This window comes from Panthera leo, chromosome A2, assembly GCF_018350215.1.
Source record: "Panthera leo isolate Ple1 chromosome A2, P.leo_Ple1_pat1.1, whole genome shotgun sequence".
Taxonomy (NCBI): Eukaryota; Metazoa; Chordata; class Mammalia; order Carnivora; family Felidae; genus Panthera; species Panthera leo.
Genome location: NC_056680.1, coordinates 13113918 through 13137332, shown reverse-complemented (window position 1 = coordinate 13137332; position 23415 = coordinate 13113918). Strand labels below are relative to the sequence as shown.

At 58.9% G+C, this 23415-nt stretch overlaps 2 protein-coding genes and 1 long non-coding RNA gene across 5 annotated transcripts; 2 read left to right on the top strand and 1 right to left on the bottom strand.

Moving 5' to 3' along the window:
- The first annotated feature begins 474 nt into the window (after positions 1–474).
- On the top strand, positions 475–16401 carry JAK3 (Janus kinase 3). Of its 3 annotated transcripts, none has more exons than XM_042928875.1 (24): positions 476–598; positions 2916–3108; positions 3558–3681; positions 4420–4531; positions 4727–4872; positions 5223–5517; positions 6100–6222; positions 6323–6480; positions 6931–7042; positions 7295–7481; positions 8218–8345; positions 8520–8651; positions 9365–9449; positions 9867–9994; positions 10646–10778; positions 10854–11005; positions 11125–11275; positions 11841–11980; positions 12057–12246; positions 12521–12645; positions 12911–13083; positions 13684–13801; positions 14129–14239; positions 15120–16401. In XM_042928875.1, the coding sequence occupies exons 2-24, from the start codon at positions 2925–2927 to the stop codon at positions 15231–15233; spliced, it is 3321 nt and encodes a 1106-aa protein (XP_042784809.1). In that variant the 5' UTR covers positions 476–598; positions 2916–2924; the 3' UTR covers positions 15234–16401. The 3 variants fall into 3 exon arrangements, with proteins under 3 accessions (XP_042784810.1, XP_042784809.1, XP_042784808.1); XM_042928874.1 differs by having other exon boundaries at positions 477–598; positions 2912–3108; XM_042928876.1 differs by lacking the exons at positions 12911–13083; positions 13684–13801; positions 14129–14239; positions 15120–16401 and having other exon boundaries at positions 475–598; positions 2912–3108; positions 12501–12634.
- Positions 16402–17580: 1179 nt separating this feature from the next.
- On the bottom strand, positions 17581–19570 carry LOC122214158. The gene is made up of 3 exons (XR_006199763.1): positions 19487–19570; positions 18366–18492; positions 17581–18110 (listed from the first exon to the last, which is right to left on the bottom strand). It is a non-coding gene; the product is annotated as an uncharacterized LOC122214158 (long non-coding RNA).
- Positions 19571–19578: 8 nt separating this feature from the next.
- On the top strand, positions 19579–21228 carry INSL3 (insulin like 3). The gene is made up of 2 exons (XM_042928873.1): positions 19579–19804; positions 20659–21228. Exons 1-2 carry the CDS (start codon positions 19612–19614, stop codon positions 20859–20861), a joined length of 396 nt encoding a protein of 131 aa, XP_042784807.1. The 5' UTR covers positions 19579–19611; the 3' UTR covers positions 20862–21228.
- Positions 21229–23415: the final 2187 nt, after the last annotated feature.

The following is a 23415-nucleotide window of genomic DNA, read 5'->3' as shown; positions in this document are numbered from 1 at the left end:
AAGACAGGCCTGGTCTGCCTGGTTAGAGCTGTTTCTAGGGTTGTGCACAGAGCAAACAGCGTTGTGCAGAAAGTGTGGTGCATGGAAGGGGCCCATTATTCCTCCTAGGGTCTCATGGGGGAAAGTACCCTGAAGAAGAACTTGACATTTATCTGGGGCAACTTCCCTGTTTCCTTCCTGGGTGCAGAATTAGTCCTGTTGCATACCCCACCCCGTTGTACTACGGATGGGTAAACTGAGGCCCAAGGAGCTGGGGCATTTCCAGGGCCCCACGGTGAGTGAGTCCGGAGCCAGCTGAGAGCCTCTCTGTGACCGGGGCCCTTCTCTGTCCTGTCGCTCCTTCCTTTAGGTCTAGGGTCTCCTGCAGCCTGTCTGAGGAGGGCCACCGGGCTGTGGAGGCTTCTGGAACTGTCTGCCCCTCCCTGGCCAAGCCCTCTTGCCTCCCTGTCCCCATCCCCCACATGGTCATGACTTTCAGTAAGTGACAGCAGCTCAGGAAGCGGAGGGGCCCACACAGGAAGGAGCCCGGTGGGACTTTCCTCCTGCTGCCTCTCGGCTCTGCCCTCCGGTCCTTGGCCCAGGGTCCCCCCGCTGCCAGGTAAGAGCTGGCGGAGCCACATGGCTCTGGGGTGGGGGCTGGGGGGAGTGTGTGAATGGCTGTGGCTGGGGACAAAGGAAAGGCCTCTGAGGAAAGCTGCCAGACAGACAGCTGGGAGGGCTGGCTCTGTGGCTTGTGACAAACGGTCTCCTCTCTGGGCCTCAGCTTTGTTCGGCATAACATGAGACCCCAAATTCCAAGCTCTCTGGACCTGAATGTATCACTGTGCCTTGAGCCTAGAGTTCATTGTCGCTGGAGCGACAGTTCCCAGCCTCCACCTTCCCAGGCCCCAGGCCAGAGCGTTGGGTAACCAACCCACTGTGGGGACTATGGGACTTTTGGAGTTAAAACAAGGGCATTTTTCCGGGTCTCAAGCACCCCCTCTGGCTTTTTCTTTTTTTACCTTCAATATTTAAAATGTGGCTGTATCTTTAAGATTTATTTTATTTATTTATTTATTTATTTATTTATTTTTTAATATATGAAATTTACTGTCAAATTGGTTTCCATACAACACCCAGTGCTCATCCCAAAAGGTGCCCTCCTCAATACCCAAGATTTATTTTAAACAAAAGATACACTGCCTGATTCTGTTTACATGAAAGACCACGAAGACCACAATTAAGTCGCTTTTAGGAAGTGATCAAAAAAGAAAGGGGGTGGGGGCTGCCTGGGTGGCTCAGTCGGTTGAGCTTCCGACCTAGGCTCAGGTCATGATCTCACCGGGTCGTGGGTTCGGGTCCCGCCTCGGGCGCTGCGCTGACAGCTCAGGGCCTGGGGCCTGCTTCGGATTCTGTCTCCCTTGCTCTCTGCCCCTCCCCCACTCGCACCTTGTCTCGCTCAAATAAATAAATAAATAAATAAACGTTTCAAGGAAAAAAAAAAAAAGAAATAGGATGTGATCCCCTCTGGGGAGAGTGACCGGGGCTCCAGGGCTCCTGGGCCTGGGAAAGTCCTGATTCCAGGTCTGGAAGCTAGTGACACTGGGGTGTCCCTACGGGAAAGATCTCTTTCCCCTCATGCCCTCCTTCCCCCACAGGAACCGCTAAACCGCCCTGCCACAGGACCTTCCTGTCTGGTTTAGCCGACTTTTGTTAACTGCTCCCTCGGCTTGTTGCCAAGGATTGTGCCAGTTAGTGAGAATCAAAAATGTTGATACTTTGGGGCTCAGCTCAGCACACCAAGGCAGGCGGGGAGTCAGCCCATTTCATAGCTAAGAAAGTAGAGTCCTAGCAATGGGAGCCCTGGCAGGGTCACAAAGCTTGGATATGGTGGGGGTGGGATTTGAACCCAGAGCTTAGGGTCTTCACCTATTCTAGCTCTAGGCTTATATGCTGGGTGTGTTAAAAGCTCATTAATGCTGCCCCCCCCCTCCCCCAGTATTATTCTGGTACATAGTTTTGTGTTGTTGTTGTTGTTGTTGTTGTTGTTTTTACCCAATATTCTCTTTGTGTCTCCTTTATTCGAGTCAATAATGTAAATGGATCTTGTCCATCTAATCCCCTTTTCTCGCAGGACCCAAAGCCCAGCCGTTCCCTCTGCCTAACCAGGGTCCTGAGCTTTGGGAATAAGGGATGAGGGGCAGTTTCCTCCTGGGCCCATTCAGGGGAGGAATAGTGGGAGTGATAAAGGGGAGAGAGATGGGGGTGGGCAGACAAGACGGAGGTCCCTGTCGACTGAGTCAACATCAGTCTGGATCTGATGCATGCCATCAGGCATTGCATCATAGGCAAACACTTCCAGCCCCAGCCCCAGAAGTGCTTGAGTCTCCTAGATCCATAGGAAGTGATGGTCCATCACTGTCGCCTTAAATCCCCATAGACACAAGCCAGTATCCATCAGTTTCCCCGGTCAGCAAATCTGTGCATCTGTGATTGATTGCTCATGCCTGCCAGGGGCAGGGATTCTGCCCTAAGGTATATGTGGAGAGTATAGATTGATTGGAGATGTCTGCCCTGGCCACTGACAAGAATTCACACCAATTAAGTGTGTTAACTATACTAAAAAAAAAAAAGAAAAGAAAAAAGAAAAAAGAAAAAAAAAAGAATTCATAGAGTGTAGAGTATCTTCCAGCCCCCAGCATAGCCCTTGCCTGGGGATCTCTGACTCCTCACCCTCCTTGCACACTCAGCTCCCCACCTCTCTTTCTCCATCTCTGTCTTTCTCTTTCTGTCTCTCTGTTCCTCTCTCCCTCTTTCACCAGCTTCAACCCTACCTCACCCAGCAGCATCTCCGTCTCCCCCACACCCCAAGAAGCTTTGTAGTCTTTTTCCCTCTGGCCAGACCTGAGTGGCTGCCTCTCTCTGTGTCCAGACAGGCTACACCCATGGCGCCTCCAAGTGAGGAGACACCCCTGATCCCTCAGCGTTCCTGCAGCCTCTCATCTTCAGAGGCTGGTGCCCTGCACGTGCTGCTGCCCCCTCGGGGCCCCGGACCCCCACAACGCCTGTCCTTCTCCTTTGGGGACCATTCAGCTGAAGAGCTGTGTGTTTGGGCTGCTAAGGCCAGTGGTGAGTCGGTCCTTAGATGGCTGGACCAAAGAGCAGGGTGGGGCTGTGTCGGGCCCAGACCGGGAGCTGGAATAGCTACCAAGTGGAGTCAGCATTGGAGCTGGGGCTTTGAGGGATGAGGAAGGGTCTGGAAATGGAAGAAGGTGCACAGGGAAAGGCTGTGCAAACACCCAGAGGCACATGAGTGGAAACAGTTGGTCATCCCTTGAGGTAAAATGTACAGCGGGAGGAGGCTCTCTGGGGAGAGGGGTGGGCAGTAGGTTGTGTGTGGATTCTCTCCTAAGGGCGATAGGGAGCTCTGGAGTGTGTGTGGGCAGGGGTGGGACACAGTGTCAGAGCTGAAGGTGGGAAAGAGCCCTATAGGGGTGCATGGGGTTAGGTAACCATGCCAGCCCTGCAGGGGATAGAGGGGGAAGCTTAGGAGGGTGCTGATGGGGGCATCCCCTCAGGCATCCTGCCTGTGTACCACTCCCTCTTTGCTCTGGCCACGGAGGACCTGTCCTACTGGTACCCCCCGAGCCACATCTTCTCCGTGGAGGATGCAAGCACCCAAGTCCTGCTCTACAGGCTCCGGTAGGAAACACATCACCCCGACCCCCGCAGGGGTGGGTTAAATTACCAGGAGGGGGTGACTTTGGTCGAGGGCACGGGGAGTTGCTTTTGTTTTTGTTTTCTTTTTTATGTTTATTTATTTATTTTGAGAGAGAGAGAGATTGGATCAGCAGGGAAGGGGCCAAGAGAGAGGGAGAGAGAGAGAATCTCAAGCATGCTCTGTGCTGTCAGATCATGACCTGAGTCGAAATCAGAGCCACCCAGGTGCCCCAAGGGCATGAGGAGTTGAAAACAACAGTGATCAGAGGTACCTGGGTGGCTCAGTCTGTTAAGGGTCCGACTTCAGCTCAGGTCATGATCTCATGACTCACGGGTTCCAGCCCTTCGTCGGGCTCTGTGCTAACAATTCAGAGCCTGGAACCCGCTTCGGATTCTGTGTCTCCTTCTTTCGCTGCCCCCTCCCCCGCTCATGCTCTGACTCTCTTTCAAAAATAAGTAAACGTGAAAGAACTTTCAAAACTCAAATCAAGCGACAGCGATCCTACAACCTTCTCATCTCCCTGCGCCGGGAGGGTGGGTGCCCCAGGGAGGATGTGATCACTGCTCATCTCGCAGATGAGGACATCAGGCCAGAGAGTGTAGGTTCCTCGTCCAAGGGCACGTAGCAAGTCAGTGGCACCACCTGGGCTCTGTGAGGTCTTGGCACCGTCCTCCAGCCCTCTATGCTCCTACTCCAGGCTTCTTCCCCTTCCCCAACAGCTTTTACTTCCCCAACTGGTTTGGGTTGGAGAAATGCCACCGCTTCGGGCTGCGGAAGGACTTGGCCAGTGCCGTCCTTGACCTGCCAGTCCTGGAGCATCTCTTCGCCCAGGTAGGGGTCCGCATGGGGCTCAGCCCGGAGTGGGGGGGGGGGGGGTAGGGGGGATCCACAGGGCAACATCAAGGGTCCCGGTTGGGTGGCTTTGGCTGACCCTCTCTGAAGCAGCCCCGGGGTGGGAGTCGGCCCAAGGGTGGGGGTCTGTAGGGCAACATCAGGGCTCACAGTCGGGCTGTGACCGGCCCCCAGCACCGAAATGACCTGGTGAGCGGCCGCCTCGCCGTGGGCCTCAGTCTCAAGGAGCAGGGTGAATGTCTCAGCCTGGCAGTGCTGGACCTGGCTCGGATGGCCCGTGAGCAGGCTCAGCAGCCTGAGGAGCTGCTGAAGACCGTCAGGTGAGGGCTTCCAGGCTGTGATACCCAGCCTCTACCTGGGAGTCAGAAAACGTGGTTCCACCAGGGCATTGCCGGAGCCCGGGCTCCCGAGGCCTCCCGAGGCCTCCCACCTACAAGTCTGCAAGTGTGTTCATGTGACTCAGGACCCCACCAACCCAGCCCCAGCCCCAGCCTACAGCCCTCCCCACCCTGACGTCCTCCCCCCACCCCCCCCCCCCCCGTGTGTGCCTCGTGCCCTCCAACTGAGGCCACACGCCAGCCCCTCAACTAAAATTGGGTTTGTGCGTGTCCCTGTCCATACCTGTGGAGATCCCTCCCCCCGGTGACGACCTGCTACCCCCCACTCGTAGCTACAAGGCCTGCCTGCCCCCCGATCTGCGCGACCTGATCCAGGGCCTGAGCTTCGTGACGCGGAAGCGTATCCGGAGGACTGTGCGCCGGGCCCTGGGCCGCGTGACCGCCTGCCAGGCTGACAGGCACTCGCTCATGGCCAAGTACATCATGGACCTGGAGAGGCTGGACCCGGCCAGGGCCGCCGAGACCTTCCTCGTGAGCCTCCCCGGGGCTGCCGGTGGCCAGGATGCTCCGGGGCTGCTCCGAGTGGCTGGTGACAGCGGCATCCACTGGAGTCCGGGAGGACACGAGGTGTGGGAGGCCGCAGGGCGGCACCGACGGCAGGGGAGGAGCCTAGGAAGGAGGGGCGGGAGAGTGGGCGGGGTGAAGGCGTGGAAGGACTGGGAGCTCCGAGAGGGGCCCGTGGCGAGGGGTGGGGCTGAGTGAGTGGGCGGGAATAAAAAATGGGCGGGGCTTAGGGGAAGGGGACTGGTTGGGTGGGCAGAGATAGGGGCGGGGCTAATTGGAGGGAGGGGGAGGGGTCAAGACTGCGAGGGGGCGGGGCTCCCGGTGTTCCAAGAGAGACTGGGAGTTGGAGTGTGGAGCTGAGAGGGGGCGCGGCTCAGGGAGGGGACCCACCGACAGAGGGAGGTGAGGTTTAGCAGAGGTGGGGTGGGAGACTTTGGGGACGGGGGGGGGGGGGGGGGTTGAAAGGGGTGTGATTGATAAAAGGGGCCTGGGCTTGACAGGCGCCAGGTGGGAAGGGGCTGCGGCTGGGGGAGGCTGAGAGGGTCGGGGCTTATGGTGTGGGTTTGTGGGGTCCCGGCTTCCAAGAAGGATCGGGGGCTCCGAGGGGACAGGACCCCCAGCTTCAGCCCTCCCCCTCGTTCCCAGGCCCTCCAGCCCTTCTGCGACTTTCCAGAAATTGTGGACATCAGCATCAAGCAGGCGCCTCGTGTTGGCCCCGCCGGGGAGCACCGCCTGGTCACCGTCACCAGGACGGACAACCAGATCCTGGTGGGTGCTGGACCCTCTCCCCTCCCGCCTTACCCCGACCGCGAGGACGCGGGACCGTCGCGTCCGGGCCGCGGGGGGGCGCTGACGCGGATCCTCACAGGAGGCCGAGTTCCCGGGGCTGCCCGCGGCCCTGTCCTTCGTGGCGCTCGTGGACGGCTACTTCCGGCTGACTTCCGACTCCAGGCACTTCTTCTGCAAGGAGGTTGCGCCGCCGCGGCTGCTGGAGGAGGTGGCCGAGCAGTGCCACGGTCCCATCACGTAAGGGGCCGCCCCGCATGCCCGCCCTCCGCAGCTAGAACTCGGTTCGAGTCTCGGCCACTCCCCTTCTCGGTGTCTCGGTGCCCTTCCCTCCCGGGAGCCTTGGACAAGGCTGGAACAGCGCCCGGGGCATGGTTGGCGCTCAGGGAGGTTGGGGTCCCCCTTCTGCTGTCCGGGGCAGCGGCGTCCCTCTCTCTGATTCCTCAGGGCCCCAGCGCCCATTCCTGGGGATGCATGGCACCAGGCTCCACCTGCAGCCTCCCCTTTAATCCCCTAGTAGAAGCCCCAACTTTTGGCACATTTTATAAATAGGAAGGAGACAGGGGATGTTAGCTGGTGAGGGTCCCAGGGCTTCCGAGGGACCAGGGTTAGAACCGAAGTCTGGCTTTGGTTTCTCTGCCTCCATCTCTATGTCTCCCGCCGTCTTTTCCTCCCACCTTTTCTCCACAGCCTGGATTTTGCCATCAACAAGCTCAAGACCGGGGGCTCCCTTCCTGGCTCCTATGTTCTCCGCCGCAGCCCCCAGGATTTCGACAGCTTCCTCCTCACTGTCTGCGTCCAGGTCGGTCCGCCACCGGGAGCCAGGTGGGCAGGGAGGGCTTCCTGAAGGAAACGACATTTAAGCTGAGACCCAAAAGTAGAGTCAGTATTTGCTCCTCGAAGAAGAGGGGGGAGGGGGTGGAGGCATTCCCAGAAGGGAACAGCATATGCAAAGGCTTGGGGATTGGAAATGAGCCTGTGGTGCTCAAGGGAGAGGGGGTGAGGGGGAGGAAGGTGCTGCCCGCTTCCACTGAGGGACCACTCCTCCTTGCAGACCCCCCTGGGTCCTGATTACAAGGGCTGCCTCATCCGGTGTGACCCCACGGGAACCTTCTCCCTGGCTGGCCTCGGCCGGCCCCACAGCAGTCTTCGAGAGCTCTTGGCAGCCTGCTGGGATGCTGGGCTGCACGTGGATGGGGTTGCGCTGAACCTCACCTCCTGCTGCGCCCCCAGACCCAAAGGTGAGCCCGCCCCCTCCCCTGGGCCGCGCAGTCGATCGGGGGGCCCTGCCTCGTGTGTGGCAAGCGGCAGAGATTGCCCGTCAACATGGGTTAGGGAAGAAAAGGTGACTTCTCGGCCTGTGGAATGGATGTTCCCTTCAGGCACCACTAGGTCCAGACGCGGCGGGATCTGAGAGATGTCACTGGAACGGAGTCTCTCTCCGTCCATCTCTTCCTCTTCCTCTGGGTGACTTTCACTCTCAGACAAACCCCTTGGCGGGGACAACTGGAGGTGTGGGTTCTTCGGAGTCTTCCAGAATCTCTAGCAGGACTGAGACTAGGTGGCTCACAGGGTCACCCCCCAACCCGTCCCCCACATTGGGGCTTCCTGGAGTCTCCTTTCATTTTTTTCTTAAAGGTTTTTAAAATTTATTTTTGAGAGAGAGAGAAAGTGGGGGGCAGAGGGGTGGAGGGGCAGAGGATCCAAAGCAGGCTCCACGCTGATAGCAGTGAGCCAGATGGGAGGCTCGAACTCACGAACCGAGTGAGATCGTGACCTGAGCTGAAGTCAGACGCTTAACCAACCGAGCCACCCAGGTGGCCCCCGGAGCCTCCTTTCAAAGAAATCGTGTACTCGAGTCCGGACCTCAGGGTTGGCTTCTGGGGGAGACCCCAGACTAAGACAGGGCGTGAACCAACCTTAGGGGGTCTTTCACCTCTGGCCTTTGGTTGTTCTCCCACTACCTCCGCCCCGTAGAAAAGTCCAACCTGATCGTGGTGCGGAGAGGTTGCAGCGCTCCCACGTCATCCCTTGTTTGGCCCCAATCCCAGTGCCAGCTGAGTCAGATGACGTTTCACAAGATCCCTGCTGACAGCCTGGAGTGGGTAAGTGGCCCCCGGAAGCGGAGGGGGGGGAGCCTCATTTGGGGTCCACATCCCATCCCGTCTACACCCTCTGCTGTGTGGCCTCAAGCATGTGACATGACCTCCTTGTGCCTCTGTTTCATTATCTGTAAAATGAGGCCAGGGTCCCACCAGGAACCCCCCTTATTCTTCCAGCATGAGAACCTGGGTCATGGGTCCTTCACCAAGATTTACCGAGGTTGTCGCCATGAGGCTGTGGACGGGGAAGCCCGGGAGACAGAGGTGCTACTCAAAGTGATGGATGCCAAGCACAGAAACTGCATGGAGGTGAGGGTGATGGGGACCATGAGTGTGGGGTCAGGACTGGCTGGAGAGAGCGTTGTAGATGCAGAGAAATTTAAACACACACAGGTCTTAAAACGACAGAAATGTAGCCACGGCATCTCCAAACCATGAAATACAGAAGGGGGTCAGGGGATTTAGACGCAAACAGAAAGAGTACACCAAACAGAAGAAACGGCCAGTGCAAAGGTCCTGAGGCAGGGTCGTGCCCGGCATGTTTAAGGAACAGTGAGGAGGGGGCACCTGGCTGGCTCAGTTGGAAGAACATGTGACTCTCGATCTTGGGGTCATGAGTTTGAGCCCCACGTGGGGTGGAGAGATGACTTCAATAAATACAACCGGGAAAAAAAAGAAAAAAAGGAACCGTGAAGAGGCCAGTGGATAGAGAAGAGGGGAGTGAGGTAGATGGAAGCATCAGCAGGGACTGGGCCACCCAGGGAAGGCTTGAGCCTGCTTTGAACCCCAAATGTCCCACTTCTGTGTGAGAGACCCAATGCAGATTGCAGTAGGGACTTCCAGCCCCCGCCAGAAAACCTTGATAGAGTGCTGTGTACCCCAGTGACAGACTCCAAGGTCAAAGGAGGCTTGGGACGAGGTCTCTTCCTGAGGCCGCTTTGCGAGCAGCGAGTATGGGGTCCTCGGTGTGACCCTGGAGCGGGAGGAACCCATGGGCCTTCTCTCCCTTCTCCTCTCCCCAGTCCTTCCTGGAAGCAGCGAGCCTGATGAGCCAAGTGTCGTATCAGCACCTCGTGTTGCTCCACGGCGTGTGCATGGCTGGAGACAGTGAGACACCACCCTCGTCCCCACCCCTGCCCTCGGGGCGCATAGCGGGGAACATGACAGGGGGACACGGGATCCTGTGTGTTGGGGGCGGCGCCCTGTGGGTGGTCGGAGGCCGCTAGCCCGCCTTGGAGGTTAGACGGTGATTCTGGGTAAGTTCCAAGCAGAGAAGGCAAGGGTAAGTAGGGACTAGGGGAGAGGAGGCAGGGGCGTGTTCCCGGCGGAACGCGCAAAGGGCCGGAAGTGAGCTCTGGAGAGAGCTCACCGCCTTCCAGGCATTTCGGGCATAGTTCTCTCATGGGAAGTAAGGAGGAGGACGGGCGCGTAGAGTAAGGATGGAGGGAACAGTCCGAACTGAGAGCCCGAGGGACCCCTGATGCAGTCCCGCCTCCCAGCCCCGCCCCGCCCTGCTGCCACCAGGTGTCATGGTGCAGGAATTCGTGCGCCTGGGAGCCCTGGATACATATCTGCGCAAGTCTGGCCCCCTGGTACCAGCCAGCTGGAAGCTGCAGGTGATCAAACAGCTGGCCTATGCCCTCAACTATCTGGTGAGTGTTCCTCTGCCCGCTCTACCCTCCATGCATGGGATGGAGGGGGAATTGAGCGCGGGCTCTGTGGTATGCGTAGGAGTTTGGCAAGGAGGCCAAGAGGGGCATTTGAGACCGCGGGAACAGCCTACGTACAGGCTCAGAGGTGTAACGGCAGGGGAAGGAAGAGCAGCTGGTCATTGGTGGGTCTCCGGGGCGTAGGGAGCAATGGGCCTGGGCAGGAGGCCAGAAGAGGGCCGGAGCCGGGCTTTGAAGGTTGCACAGTAGCTTAAGGGGAGGAAAGAAGGAGGGCATGTCAGGCCAAGGACACAGCCTGGGCCAAGGCCTGCAGATTAGAAGGTGTATTGCATGTCCTGGCGTGAATCAGGCAGTTCAGCTGGCAGGAGACCAGGGTAGGGGTGCGGAAGAATCTCTTAGGGACAGTGAGGCAGCGTCTCAAAGGGCCTTGAAAGCTAGGCTGAGAACCTCTGACCTTACCCTGAAGGCAACGGGGAGCCACAGGGTGGGTTTGAGAAGGGGAGGACCTACCAGTAGTCCAGGGAGTGGTCTCGGCAGTAACAGGTGGGCTTCGAAGGATGCGTGGTGGTTCTCCAGCCAGACTATTCATCCATCAAACCCTCCCTGGCATTTCTCTGTGTCCGGCCCCCTTAGGAAGACAAAGGCCTCCCCCATGGCAATGTCTCAGCCCGGAAGGTGCTCTTGGCTCGGGAGGGGGCTGACGGGAACCTGCCCTTCATCAAGTTGAGTGACCCTGGTGTCAGCCCCACTGTGCTGAGCCTGGAGAGTAAGTGTGGAAGGGTGGAGGGAGGGGCCTCGTGGGGCCGGGGAGCAGATCCCTGACCCCAGCCCCGCTCCCCAGTGCTCACTGACAGGATCCCCTGGGTGGCCCCTGAGTGTCTCCAGGAGGCCCGGACCCTTGGCTTGGAAGCTGACAAGTGGGGTTTCGGTGCCACAGTCTGGGAAGTGTTCAGCGGGATCCCGATGCCCATCAGTACCCTGGATCCTGCCAAGGTCAGAGCACCAGTGGTGGCCTCCAAAGCCCCCGTTTGGCAGCTTGGGGAGGATGGGCTGGTCTGGAGGGGCCTCCTGAGGGTGCGCTGGCAATGACCAGCCACTCTACCCACCCTCAGAAGCTCCAGTTTTATGAGGAACGGCAGCACCTTCCTGCCCCCAAGTGGATGGAGCTGGCCACACTGATCCAACAGTGCATGGCCTATGAGCCAGGCCAGAGGCCCTCCTTCCGCGCCATCATCCGTGACCTGAACAGCCTCATCACTTCAGGTGCCCGCTGGGCTGGGCAGGGTGGGCGGGGCTGGCAGGTCATATCGCGCCCAGAGCAGGGAGGAAGGGAGATTTGCCCGCAGAGCCTGCCCTATGTGCTTGGCAAGGTTGGAGTGATTGGTGACTGTATCAGTCAGCATGAGCCTCAACAGCTGCTGTAACAAACAGACCCCTCCCCGCCTCTGCTCTAGGTTGAATGTGATGGATATTTACTTTTCACTCAATGAGGGTGTCCGGGTCAGCAGGCACCTCTCCCTCTGTGTGGCTCCATGTATCCCGTGCCGGATCCTTTGCAGACAAGAGGGAGACTGTGGAGGGTCCCCATGTTGGGTTTTTACCTGTGCCCCGGAGCTATGGGTAGTTGCACAGCTTGCGTGGCACCTAAGGGGGCTGCCTTTGCCCAGCGGGCATCTTTTTCCAGCCCCCACAAAGTACCCTTAGGCTTGCGGTGGCCCTGCCATAATGCACAGAGAGGGTAAGCAGGCGGATCGAAGTCCCACAGCAAGTCAGCTTAGGAGCGGGACCCAGGACTCAATGTGCTGGTCACTTTACCTGTGCCCCGCAGATTATGAGCTCCTCTCAGACCCCACACCTGGTGCCTTGGCGCCCCGTGATGGGCTGTGGAATGGCGCCCAGCTCTACGCCTGCCAGGACCCTACCATTTTTGAGGAGAGGCATCTCAAGTACATCTCACAGCTGGGCAAGGTGAGGTGGGCTGGGCTGGGCTGGGCTGGGCGGGGAAGCACCCCTGCACGTGGACACCAGCCCCGCTGTCCCCCAGGGCAACTTTGGCAGCGTGGAGCTGTGCCGCTATGACCCGCTGGGCGACAACACGGGCGCCCTAGTGGCTGTGAAGCAGCTTCAGCACAGCGGGCCAGACCAGCAGAGGGACTTCCAGCGGGAGATCCAGATCCTCAAAGCCCTCCACAGCGACTTCATTGTCAAGTACCGCGGTGTCAGCTATGGCCCGGGTGAGCCACTTCCCAAACGTGGAAGCTTCCATTTCCACACCCGGGAAATGGGTCATTATGAGGTTTAAGGGAATCAGTGTATATTGTAGAAAGTACTCAAGAGCCATTGGCCATGAAAGGCGTCGTTGTTGGGGTTCCCATTGTATAGAAAGCAATCCCGAGGCTGGGAGGGGCCCCGGGTCATACTCTGACCGGGGAGGAAGAATGGAGAGGGGGGGGTGGACAGAGTTGGGCCCTGTGGTGACTCCCCCCAGCCTCTCCCCGCTTCACCCAGGCCGCCAGAGCCTGCGGCTGGTGATGGAGTACCTGCCCAGCGGCTGCCTGCGCGACTTCCTGCAGCGACACCGCGCGCGCCTCGACGCCAGCCGCCTGCTCCTCTACGCCTCGCAGATCTGCAAGGTGCGGGGCCGTGCCTGGGGGGGCCTGGGGCCTGAGGTGGCTAGGCCCGGGTGGGGGTGTGCGTGGAGTCGCGGGGAAGGCTGCAGGTGGAAGTTTGGAGCCCAGGTCCGGTCGGAGAAGCGGTTGAGTTAGGGCTAGGGTCAGCGCTGGAGCGCAGGATGGGTCCAGGGTAGGGTCAGGCTTGGGGTCTGCGGGACTGGATCCCAGGTCAGGCTTGGGGCCCCTGCGGCTTGTGCTGGGGTCCGCACCTCGTGGTCGCCCGCAGGGCATGGAGTACCTGGGCTCCCGCCGCTGCGTGCACCGCGACCTGGCGGCCCGTAACATCCTGGTGGAGAGCGAGACGCACGTCAAGATCGCCGACTTTGGCCTCGCCAAGCTGCTGCCGCTCGACAAAGACTACTACGTGGTCCGCGAGCCCGGCCAGAGCCCCATCTTCTGGTGGGGATCCCGCCCCGGCCTACCTCTCCTCCCCACTGCTCCGGCCCCCACCTCGCTCCAGCCTTCGGGGGCCGGCCGCGGCCCCGCCCTTGCCGCCGTCCTGGCCCCGCCTCCTAGCGCACCGACCCGCCCCCTCGGCATCGGCCCCGCCCCCCTGGAGCCTGGGCCCCGTCCTGACCCCGCCCAGGCCTCCCGCTTCTCCCTCTCCCCTGACCCCTGCGGGGCTTTCACAGTCCTGGCCCCGCCCCTCCCACCGTTTTGGCTCCTCCCCCCCCAGACCACGGCCTTCCTATCAGCATACCCTCCCTTCCGCACAACCTGGTCCCACCCCGCTCCGCCCCTCGGTCCTGGCCCCTCTCCCTGGAGCCACGGCTCTCCGCCCTGAGCCCGCCCAGACCCCCCTTTGGGTTGCTGAGTGAATACCCCATCCCACAGGCGGGGAAGACTGACCCCGGAGCCGGGAATGACCTCCTACATTGCAGGGGGGGCGGGGAATGACCCCACCTACAACTGACCAGCTCCCCTAGCCCAAGGCTGTCCCCTCTCCCGTCCTCTGCCTCACTCTCGCATCCCAAGACCTCCTTGCCGCCCCCCCTCCAGGTACGCCCCAGAGTCCCTCTCTGACAACATCTTCTCGCGCCAGTCGGACGTCTGGAGCTTCGGGGTCGTCCTGTACGAGCTTTTCACCTACGGCAGCAAGAATTGCAGCCCCTCAGCCGTGAGTCAGCGCCCCTGGATCCCCAGTAACCCTCCTCTCCCTCATCCCTTCCTGGCCCGTCCCTGCCCCGTTTGTGCCCTATTCGCTCAGTCGCTGGTCCCAGCGTTATATAGGCCGTCTATACTGGGGAGGACGTCTCCGCCATGGCTGACCCCCACTACCACTGGCAGCCCCCTCTCCCTCCATCACAGATGACCCTTCCTTCTCCCTTACAGAGGCCCTCTCTCTCCACCGCGGGTGATTCTCTCCCTGCCTTCACTATGGCTGCCCCTTGGCCCCAGTCTCGGGCGGCTCCTTCCCCACCACGGGTGCTCCTTTTGGCCCTAGGAGTTCCTCCGTATGATGGGATGTGAGCGAGACGTCCCCGCCCTCTGCCGCCTCCTGGAGCTGCTGGCTGAGGGCCAGAGGCTGCCCGCGCCTCCCACCTGCCCCGGTGAGGTGAGCGCTGGAGGGCCTGCCTCAGTTTCCCACTCTAGATTTTCCCGCACCAGCCAGCTGGCCCCTTTGGACTTCCCCACCCATGGCTGCCTTTTGATTGAGAGCGTACCCTGGGGCGTGAAGCTGAAGGGGATTCTGGCTGTTCTGTGGCTGTATGCCAAGTCACAAATACTCTCAGATCCTCAGTTTACCTATCTCCAAAACGGGAGTAACAATGCCTTCCGGGGTGGGGGAAGGTCAAGCAAGTCAACACCTCGCCAGTGCTCAGTTTAGAGTCCATAAACGTCAATGACTCTTACAGTTGATCATCACAACTTTTGCGGAAGTGTATGACGTGAGGTTGGTCATCCGTAAATTGATCTGCCCAGGCCCCAAATGTTTACTGAGTGCTGACTGTGTGCTGGGCTTTGTGCTGGGGTGCTGGGGACCCAGCAGAGGACAGAACAGATGCTACCCTGTCCTCTTGGTAACCAGCAGAGGCTAACAAGAACATTCTGGTGGTTATCAGTGTCCGGAAAGAGAGGAACAGGGGGACATGAGGGTGGGTGATAGGTCCGGGAGGGCCTCTTAGAGGGGGCGATCCTGAAAGAGGAGGAGGAGGAGCCCACCCCTGGGGAAAGCCGGGAGAGGGCATTCTCGGTGGAGGACACAGCAGGCACAAAGGCCCTGAGGTGGGAATGAGTTTGGTGCATTTAAATAACGAGATGGGGGCAGATGCGGCTGCAGGAAACAAGAGACCAGGTGATGGAGGGAGACAGGGGAGGGGATGAGATTTTGTTCGAAGTTCCGTAGGGAGACGTGGGAGGCTTTGGAGCAGAGGAGGGATGGAGGTGAATAGGAGTTGCACGTATGATCCTGTTGTCTCCTCCCACCCCCTCAGGTTCATGAGCTCATGAAGCTGTGCTGGGCCCCGAGCCCGCAAGACCGGCCAACATTCAGTGCCCTGGGCCCCCAGCTGGATACACTGTGGAGTGGAAGCCGGGGGGTAGCATAGAGCGTGAGACTCACGCCTGCCCTGCTTGTCCGCAGGGAGAGCCCCACGCGCTTCCTTTTTCTCTCTCCTGCACGCTGCACGCACACCTCTGGGTTCTGGTCTTTGTGGATTGGCCGTGTGACCTTCGGCAGGAAGTTGCCACTCTCTGGGCTTCCCGCTTCACAGAGATCCCCACGGGGCAATGACATTGGCTTTGGGAGGGGTACCCACCCCTGTTGGGGGGCAACAACCGCCTGGTGGCCTCAGCAACTTGAAAAGGTTCAAGATGAATCCCTCGGTTGGGGGCGTGGCCGGCTGTGCCTTGCGAAGGGAATTGAGGAACCAGACTGAAGCCCCTCCCATCTTCCTACCCTCTTGGATTTGGTCCTGGGCTTCCTGGCGCAGCGAGGACGTGGCATAGCTTTAAATATATGATCCCAGGCTTCTGTCCCCCCTCCCTCTTGTGCTGGAGCGAGCCACAGACAAGAGCAGCTGCCCTGGTTGGAAGTTTGCTTTTGGGGGCCAGGAGAAGCTGGGATCACAGTACACCCTAAATGTACCAGAGCGTCTCAGGTTTCATGTTGGCCCACTTGCACACCGGGGTCCTTTCTGTCCTGACCGGAGGGTCACACAGTTGATGACCCTGGAGACTTGCAGCAGCTAAGGGAAGGAAAGGTATTCTCGGCAGAGGGAACAACATGGTGAGAGTGAGGAGGCTCAGAGGACAGAGGTTAAGAGCCCACGGTTCTGCCACTCACTTGCTGTGTGATGGCAGGCGAGTTGCCTCCCCTTTCTGGGTCTCCTGTATAATGGGCAGATTAATGGTGCTGGCCTCCTGCTGTACAGTTTCCAGAGCCTTGTGAGAAAGCATCTTGGGCAGGCTAAGTAACCCCCGCCCCCACCCCCACTTCTCCCCTGCCTGCAGTCTTTTCTGCCACTTTTGCCCCCTGGAAAACGTATTTATCTCTCAAAACCCCAGCTGTCCCCTCCCTGCAGCCTTCCCTGGCATGCCCCCACCACTTCTCACCGGCCGATCACTCTCCCTCTGATCCTAGGGCTGGGGTGTCTGTCCAGATCTGGGTCCTCTCACCCAGAGGCTCCCTGGGAGCTGGGCTGTGGGGGGGGGGGGGGGCGACAAAGGGGATTCTGGGAATGTTTGTTGAATGAATAAAGTTCAGCGAGAAGAATGGTTTAGTTACTGGACTTGGGGTGATGGGCGTTATGGGAGGCTGTAAACTGGGGAGGAATGTGGTTAGGGCTGGGGGATGGAAAGCTCCAGCTGCTGGCCTTGGCTCTGTCCCGAGAAGCTGATTATGGCCTCCTGGTGGGTGGAGAGAACAGTTTGCTCTGGGTGGGGGGGGGTCAGAGGGCAAGGTTGGGCTGGGAGGGCTAGGCTATGAGGAGGGGGTCTAACATCAGTGGGGGCCAAGCAAGTCTCCGTCGGGACTGCTGGGAGATATGAAGAGGCACAGAGAGAAGTAGAGAGGGAGAGACAGACTCAGAAAGGGCAGGAGAGACACAGTGTCTCTCTTCTGTCTCTCTCTCTCTGTCTCACCTGCTGTCTTAGCCCCGGGAAAGCCATCTGCTTGGGTGCAAGGTGGAAGGGGGCTGCTTTGGGCTCAAGCAAGATACGGTTCTCAGCCCGGGCCCTCTTTTGTCTTTGCTTCTTTGCCTTCCTTGGTAAAACGAGGTCCTAAGTCCTCCTGGGCACCAGGCTGCCACCAGGCAGATGCCGAGCAAACACAGCCAGCTTCATTCTGGGCCCACCAGTCCCTGCCCAGCCCAAAGGGAGAGACAGAGCCGGCCAACAGCCCCAGCCCCAGGCCCAGCCTCCTGTAACCATGGGCGAGTGTGGCGGTCCCCTCTCTGAGCCTCGGTGTCCTTATTTATACAGTAATAAGGGGGCGCCTGGGTGGCTCAGCTAGTTAAGCGTCCGACTTCGGCTCAGGTCATGATCTCGCAGTTTGTGGGTTCGAGTCCCATGTCAGGCTCTGTACTGACAGCTCGGAGCCTGGAGCCTGCTTCAGATTCTGTGTCTCTGTCTCTCTCTGCCCCTGCCCCACTCACGCTCTGTCTCTCTCTCTCAAAAATAAACATTAAAAAACATTTTTTTTTTTTAAATAAATAAGGGGCGCCTGGGTGGCTTGGCCGGTTAAGCGTCCGACTTCGGCTCAGGTCATGATCTCACGGTCCGTGAGTTCAAGCCCCGCGTCGGGCTCTCTGCTGACAGCTCAGAGCCTGGAGCCTGTTTCAGATTCTGTGTCTCCCTCTCTCTCTGCCCCTCCCCTGTTCATACTCTGTCTCTCTCTGTCTCAAAAATAAATAAACGTTAAAAATAATTTTTTTTTAAATAAATAAAATGGTGGTGATGATGGTCGTGTTTAAAAAGACTGCCCCCCCCATTGGTCCTCCTGGGGGAGCTACGCCCACGGCCCTGGCCCAGGGGGAGGGCCCCTCACTGTCTCATGCAGATCTCAGCTGATCGGTAACCAGTGTGGAGTTATGACCAATCTTATGGTTCTTCCTAGGATTGCGAGATGCCCTTCGGCAACACCCATGGTACACGGCCTCAGGCCACACAGGGAGGTCACCTGTAGGAACAGTGCAAACTCAGGCTTGGGGCTCTGCTATCATTGGGGTCCAGGGTGGGGACCTAAGGTTTCCCCGGCTCACTCTTTCTGGGAGGATTTAAGACAGAGAATGGGAGTTTAATGTTCGGAGCACAGGGCTTGCTTCCCCCCACATGGTGGCCTGAGTCCCTGTGCGTGGCCGTGTACGTGTCCTGGTACAGACTCCTTCCTCCGGCCGTCTTGGGCCCCAGCTCAGCGCGTCCAGGCTGCTGTGGCACAATACCAGGCGGCTTCCCCGACAGACGCTTCCTTCCCGCAGCTCCGGAGGCTGGACGGTGGAGACCAGGGTGCATCAGGGTGCCAGGGGTCTGCCGAGGGCGGGCCCTCTGGCTTCCAGATGGCTGCCTTCTGGCTGTGTCCCCACGTGGACAGGGAGGGGGCGTGGGGGCACATCCTCTCACGGCCCCTCCTTCGGCAGCACCAACCCCGGGATGGGACCCCACCCCCCTGGCCTCCGCGACCTAACGCTCTCCCGAAGCGCCCCCCGCCTCCAGACACCATCACGAAGGGGAGTGGGGCTCACACATAGGAAATGAGGGGGTGTTTTGCACTAGTTAGGGCTCAGCTGATCGATGACTAGTGTCGTGGTTGGACTGGCCTTTGTGGTTCTGCTTACAAGACGCCCTTCCGCTGGACACCCATCGGGGAAACTGAAAAAAAATAAAGGTTTCTCACTTATCAGACCTGGAGATCACCCAGCGCCCCCAGGGCCACATAGTGAGAGGGGCGAGGTGGGGACTGAGACAGAGCTGCTTGTTCACTGGCCGGGCCTCTGCTCTTATTGGGTCCAGGATGGGAGCCCAGGGTTTCCAGGGCTCATTGTTTCTTGGTAAACTTAAAACATAGGAGTAGTGGGGGGCGCGGGGGCGGGGGTGGGGTGGCGCCTGGGTGGGTCAGTCGGTTAAGTGACTCTTGATTTCGGCCCAGGTCGTGATCTTGCAGTCTGTGAGTTCGAGCCCCGCATCGGGCTCTGTGCTAACAGCTCAGAGCCCGGAGCCTGCTTCGGAGTCTGTGTCTCCCTCTCTCGCTGCCCCTCCCTGGCTTGCGCTCTCTGTCTCTCAAAAATAAATAAACGTTTAAAAAAGAAATTAAAAAACAAAACAAAACATACGAGTGGGAATTTAAAGCCCCAGGAGGGGAAGAAACGGGGTGGGGGAAGGCAGCCTGGTTCTTTCTCTAGTCGTGTGGCTGGCAAATCGGTTTATTCCAGATAGCCATCATTTTTTTTTTTTTTTAAGTTTATTTTTGAGAGAGAGAGGGAGAGAGTGAGCACGTGCACAAGCTGGGGAGGGGCAGAGAGAGAGACAGGGAGACACAGAATTCAAAGCAGGCTCCAGGCTCTGAGCCGTCAGCACAGAGCCTCACGCAGGGCTCGAACCCACCAATAGTGAGATCATAACCTGAGCTGAAGTCACTTAACCGACTGAGCCACCCAGGCGTCCCCAGATAGCCACCTTTGAAGATGGGCCATCGAAAGTTTAAGTCAGGTACTATACCAAAGCCTGGCTCAGGCGGTGGAGCACGTGACTCTTGATCTCTGGGTCTTGAGTTCGAGCCCCACTTGGGGCACAGAGATTACTGGGGTGGGGGGGGGGAGTGGAGGAGGGACACAACTGCTGGGGCTTACACTACACTTGCACTCACCCCACCCTTGACCTTCTCCCTGAGCCATGCCGCGGAACGTTCTGTCCCCCAACCAAGGTCCCCCAGCTGGGGCTGGCTGGCCGCCTATAAGAAGGGATCCCCGATGGGGCCGGACTCCTGCCGCCATGGACCCCCGCCGCCCACTCACCTGGGCACTGGTGCTGCTGGGCACCGGTCTGGCGCTCGCGCTGGGCCCCGCGCCGGCTCCGGAAGCCCCAGAGAAACTGTGCGGCCACCACTTGGTGCGCGCGCTGGTGCGGGTGTGCGGGGGCCCGCGCTGGTCCTCCGAAGACGGGCGGCGAGCGGCTGGCGGAGACCGTGAGTGCAGCCGCGCGACGATTGCGCTCCGGGGTTTCTAGCTGGGGCAGGTGCACGCGGGCGCTGGCGTCGGGGCGGGGGGCAGGCGGGTGGTTTGCAACGCGCGTCCCGGGGGTCCACTTGCCCACGGCGCCGCCGGTGTGTGCAAATTCGCGAAGGATGCATCCCCTGCCGGGCAGGAATCAGTGCGAGGCGAGCGAGGCGGAGTCTTACAAGCGCACGGGTCAGAGCCTGCCTTATTTACAATCGCAGCGTTTTGATCTTCGCGATTTGGGGCGTTACTTGAGGTTTTTAAAAAACAGTGCATTAAAAGAGGATTAATCTTCATTGTTGAGCGTTTGGGCTCCCGCTTGAATTGCGCACTGAGGCCAGCGCTCGCCCTTCTCATCCTCCTGCGGGCCCTGGTGCGGAGGGTGGAAAACAGATTTGGGTGCCCACGTGCGTCACACGTGTGTGTCCTGATGTGTGCGTCTTTGCGACCCAGATGCGGGCGGGCACCCGTAGGGGGAGACTGGGGAGGGGTACGAGGGTGTGTGCCTGCACACAGGTGCACACGTATACGTCACATGTCACCTCTGCTGTCTCCGGCTTTGTGAAGCGTCTGCGCGTCTGTGTGGTAGGTGGCTCGTGGAAACGTGCACAACCGGGGACCCGTGAGCGCGGCTCGAGAGCGCGCACACCTGGATGGGGGATTATGTCCGTGCTCGGTATACAGCAGGCACTTAACAGTCGCTCCCTATTTGTGCACATCCTGGGTGTCTGGTGGGTCACAGCACAAGGTGAGCGTGCAGCTGTCTGCACGTACTGGGGAGGGGTCCTCTAGGGTCCCCTGTCCATTTCTGCTCCGTCCCCAGGTGAGCTGCTGCAGTGGCTGGAAGGACGACATCTCCACGGGCTGGCGGCCGACGGGGACCCCACGCCGGTTCTCGAGCCACAGCCCCTGCCCCAGGCCTCTCGCCGTCACCGCCCCCGCCGGGCAGCCGCCGCCAACCCTGCACATTTCTGCTGCCTCAGTGGCTGCACCCGGCAGCACCTGTTGACTCTGTGTCCTCACTGAACCCGCCTGGGTGTGGCCTCAGAGGATCCAGAGACCCCCCCCCCCCCCAGGGGTCGGGTCTGGCGGGCTCCTGGAGCACCATGAAGCCCCATCTGGGAGGACGGGGCGGATCACCTCCCAGCACTCACCGCCTCCCCTGGGCCACCTTCCTCTGTGGGGCCAACTGCAAAAAAAAAAAAAAAAAAAAAATCGCACCTCAACCCTGGCCTGGAGGGTCCTTGGTTTCGGGGATGCCAGACTCTGAGGGCCAAATGTTCTCACCTCTGAGGAGCCCCAGGCGCCGCCTGCCCCATATCCGTGACACCGACCCTGACCCTCGTTGATGTCTCCCTAATAGTAAATAAATGAAGCTCCTGCAGAATCCGAAGCAGCCTTTTGCATTTTTCTCAAGGAAAAAAGGGACAAGCCTGGATCAGCCCTTGCGTGGGTGGGTCCTACCCCGGCAGCCGGGGACCCACGGGGACATGCGATCCAGTTGTCGCATGTGTCTTTACTTCCCTACATCTGCCATAACAAATTAGCAGAAACTGGGAGTCTTAAAATAGTAGAAATTTCTTCCTTCATAGTTCTAGGAGCCAGAGACAGAAGTCAAGGTGTGGCCGGGTGGTTTCTGTTCGAAAGGCTCTGAGGAAGAACCCGGTTCATGTCTCTCTCCTGGTTTTTGGTGGCTACTGGCAATCCCTGACCTTCCCTGGCTTCTAGATGCATGACTCCAAGCTCTGTCTCTCTCTCTTTTTCATTTTTTAATGTTTACTTAGTTTTGAGAGAGAGGGAGAGAACGAGCGGAGGAGGGGCAGAGAGAGAAAAGGAGACACAGAATCCGAAGCAGGCTCCGGGCTCTGAGCCATCAGTACAGAGCCCGGTGCGAGGCTGGAACCCATGAACCTTGAGACCATGACCTGAGCCGAAGTGGGACACTTAATGGAGTCACCCAGGCGCCCCTGTCTTTTTAAAAAACGATGTTTATTTTTATTTGAGAGAGGGAGAGAGAGAGAGAGAAGGGGAGGGGCAGAGAGAAAGAGAGAGAGAATCCCAAGCAGGCTCTGCACTGCCAGCCCAGAGCCCGATGTGGGGCTTGAACTCATGAGATCACGACCTGAGCTGAGATCAAGAGTCGGACGGTTAACTGACTGAGCCCCCCGGGAGCCCCTCTGTCTCTGTCTTCACATGGCCTTCTTTTCCATGTCTGTGTTCATTTCTCTTACAAAAACACCTTCATTGGATTTGAAGCCCACCCCATTCCTAATCCAGGATCCTTACCTTAATTATATCTGCAAAGACCCTATTTCCAAAAAAGGCCATATTCTAAGGTTCCGGGGGGCTGTATCCTGCTCAATCCGGGGCAGCAGGGGAGCAGGACTCTCTCCCGGGGGCAATGGGGAGCCACAGGTGTGTGAGCAGGGGCAGGATGAGGTCTGACTTACATGTTAGAAGTCCCTGCAGCCCCTGTGTCATCCGGGCCTGCCTTCCCTTGCCTGGATGGTACCATCACCCCCCTTCCCAGCAGTCCCTATGGCAGCCATAGGGCTTCTTAAAACTTAAAAAACAATCATGTCCTTCCATTGCTCAAAGGTACCATCGCTCTCAAAACAACACCCTCTCTCCTCACCCCAGCCCGCGAGTCCCCATGTGGCCAGCCCCTGTGACTTCACGTCCCTCCTTACTCCGTATCGTCCTTACTCACCTACCTCTAGCCACGGCCTTTTCGCTGCAACTTGAACATTTCCGGATTGTCCCACCGCAGGGCCTTTGCACATGCTGTGCCCTCTGCCTAGAACACCCTTCTCCCGGTTCCTCCCAGGGCCATGTCCTCCTTCCGCAGGTCCCAGCTCCAGTCTCCTGATCTCTCAGCTAATACTCTTTCCCATCCCTGTGTGTCCACCTGCTTGACTTCTCCAAGTTCCTACCACTTCCGGTAACTTCCTATTTGTTCACAGGTTTGTTTTCTCACCACAGGGTGGGTATCTGCCAACACAGCACCGGCAGCAGGAATATAGGGCAAGGTGTGCAGCATACAGGAGGCGCACAAATCCTTAAAGAAGGGAGAGCAGGAAGTGGGACAGAGGACGCGGAGCCACGATCCTAGTGGGAGGGGCGTCTGGGGAAGAGAGGGGCTGGGTGGTGTTTGGAAAGAGCCTTGCCTGAAGCAGGAGGCCCGCAGCCAGGAGCAGTCTCACCCCTGTGCCTCTCACCCCCCCCCCCCCCCCCCCCCGAGCGTGCTGTCCAGCTGGCGGTGAGACCCAGTCTGGGTGGGGGCACATGAGCTGAGGGTGATAGGGAACCATCAAGGGTACGTGAGCAGGGGCAGGATGACGTCAGACCTGTTGACAGGAGCTCCTGTTCATCCAAGTCATTTTTGCTGGTGTGTTTTCTACTGCAAACGTGACTTGTACAGATCGTAGACTGGTCTCAGTTAAAACTTGCAAACCGCTTTAAAAACAACAAAGCCGGGGCGCCTGGGTGGCTCAGTCAGTTAAGTGTCTGACTTCAGCTCAGGTCATGATCTCTTGGTCCAGGAGTTCAAGCCCCACGTCGGGCTCTGGGCTGACAGCTC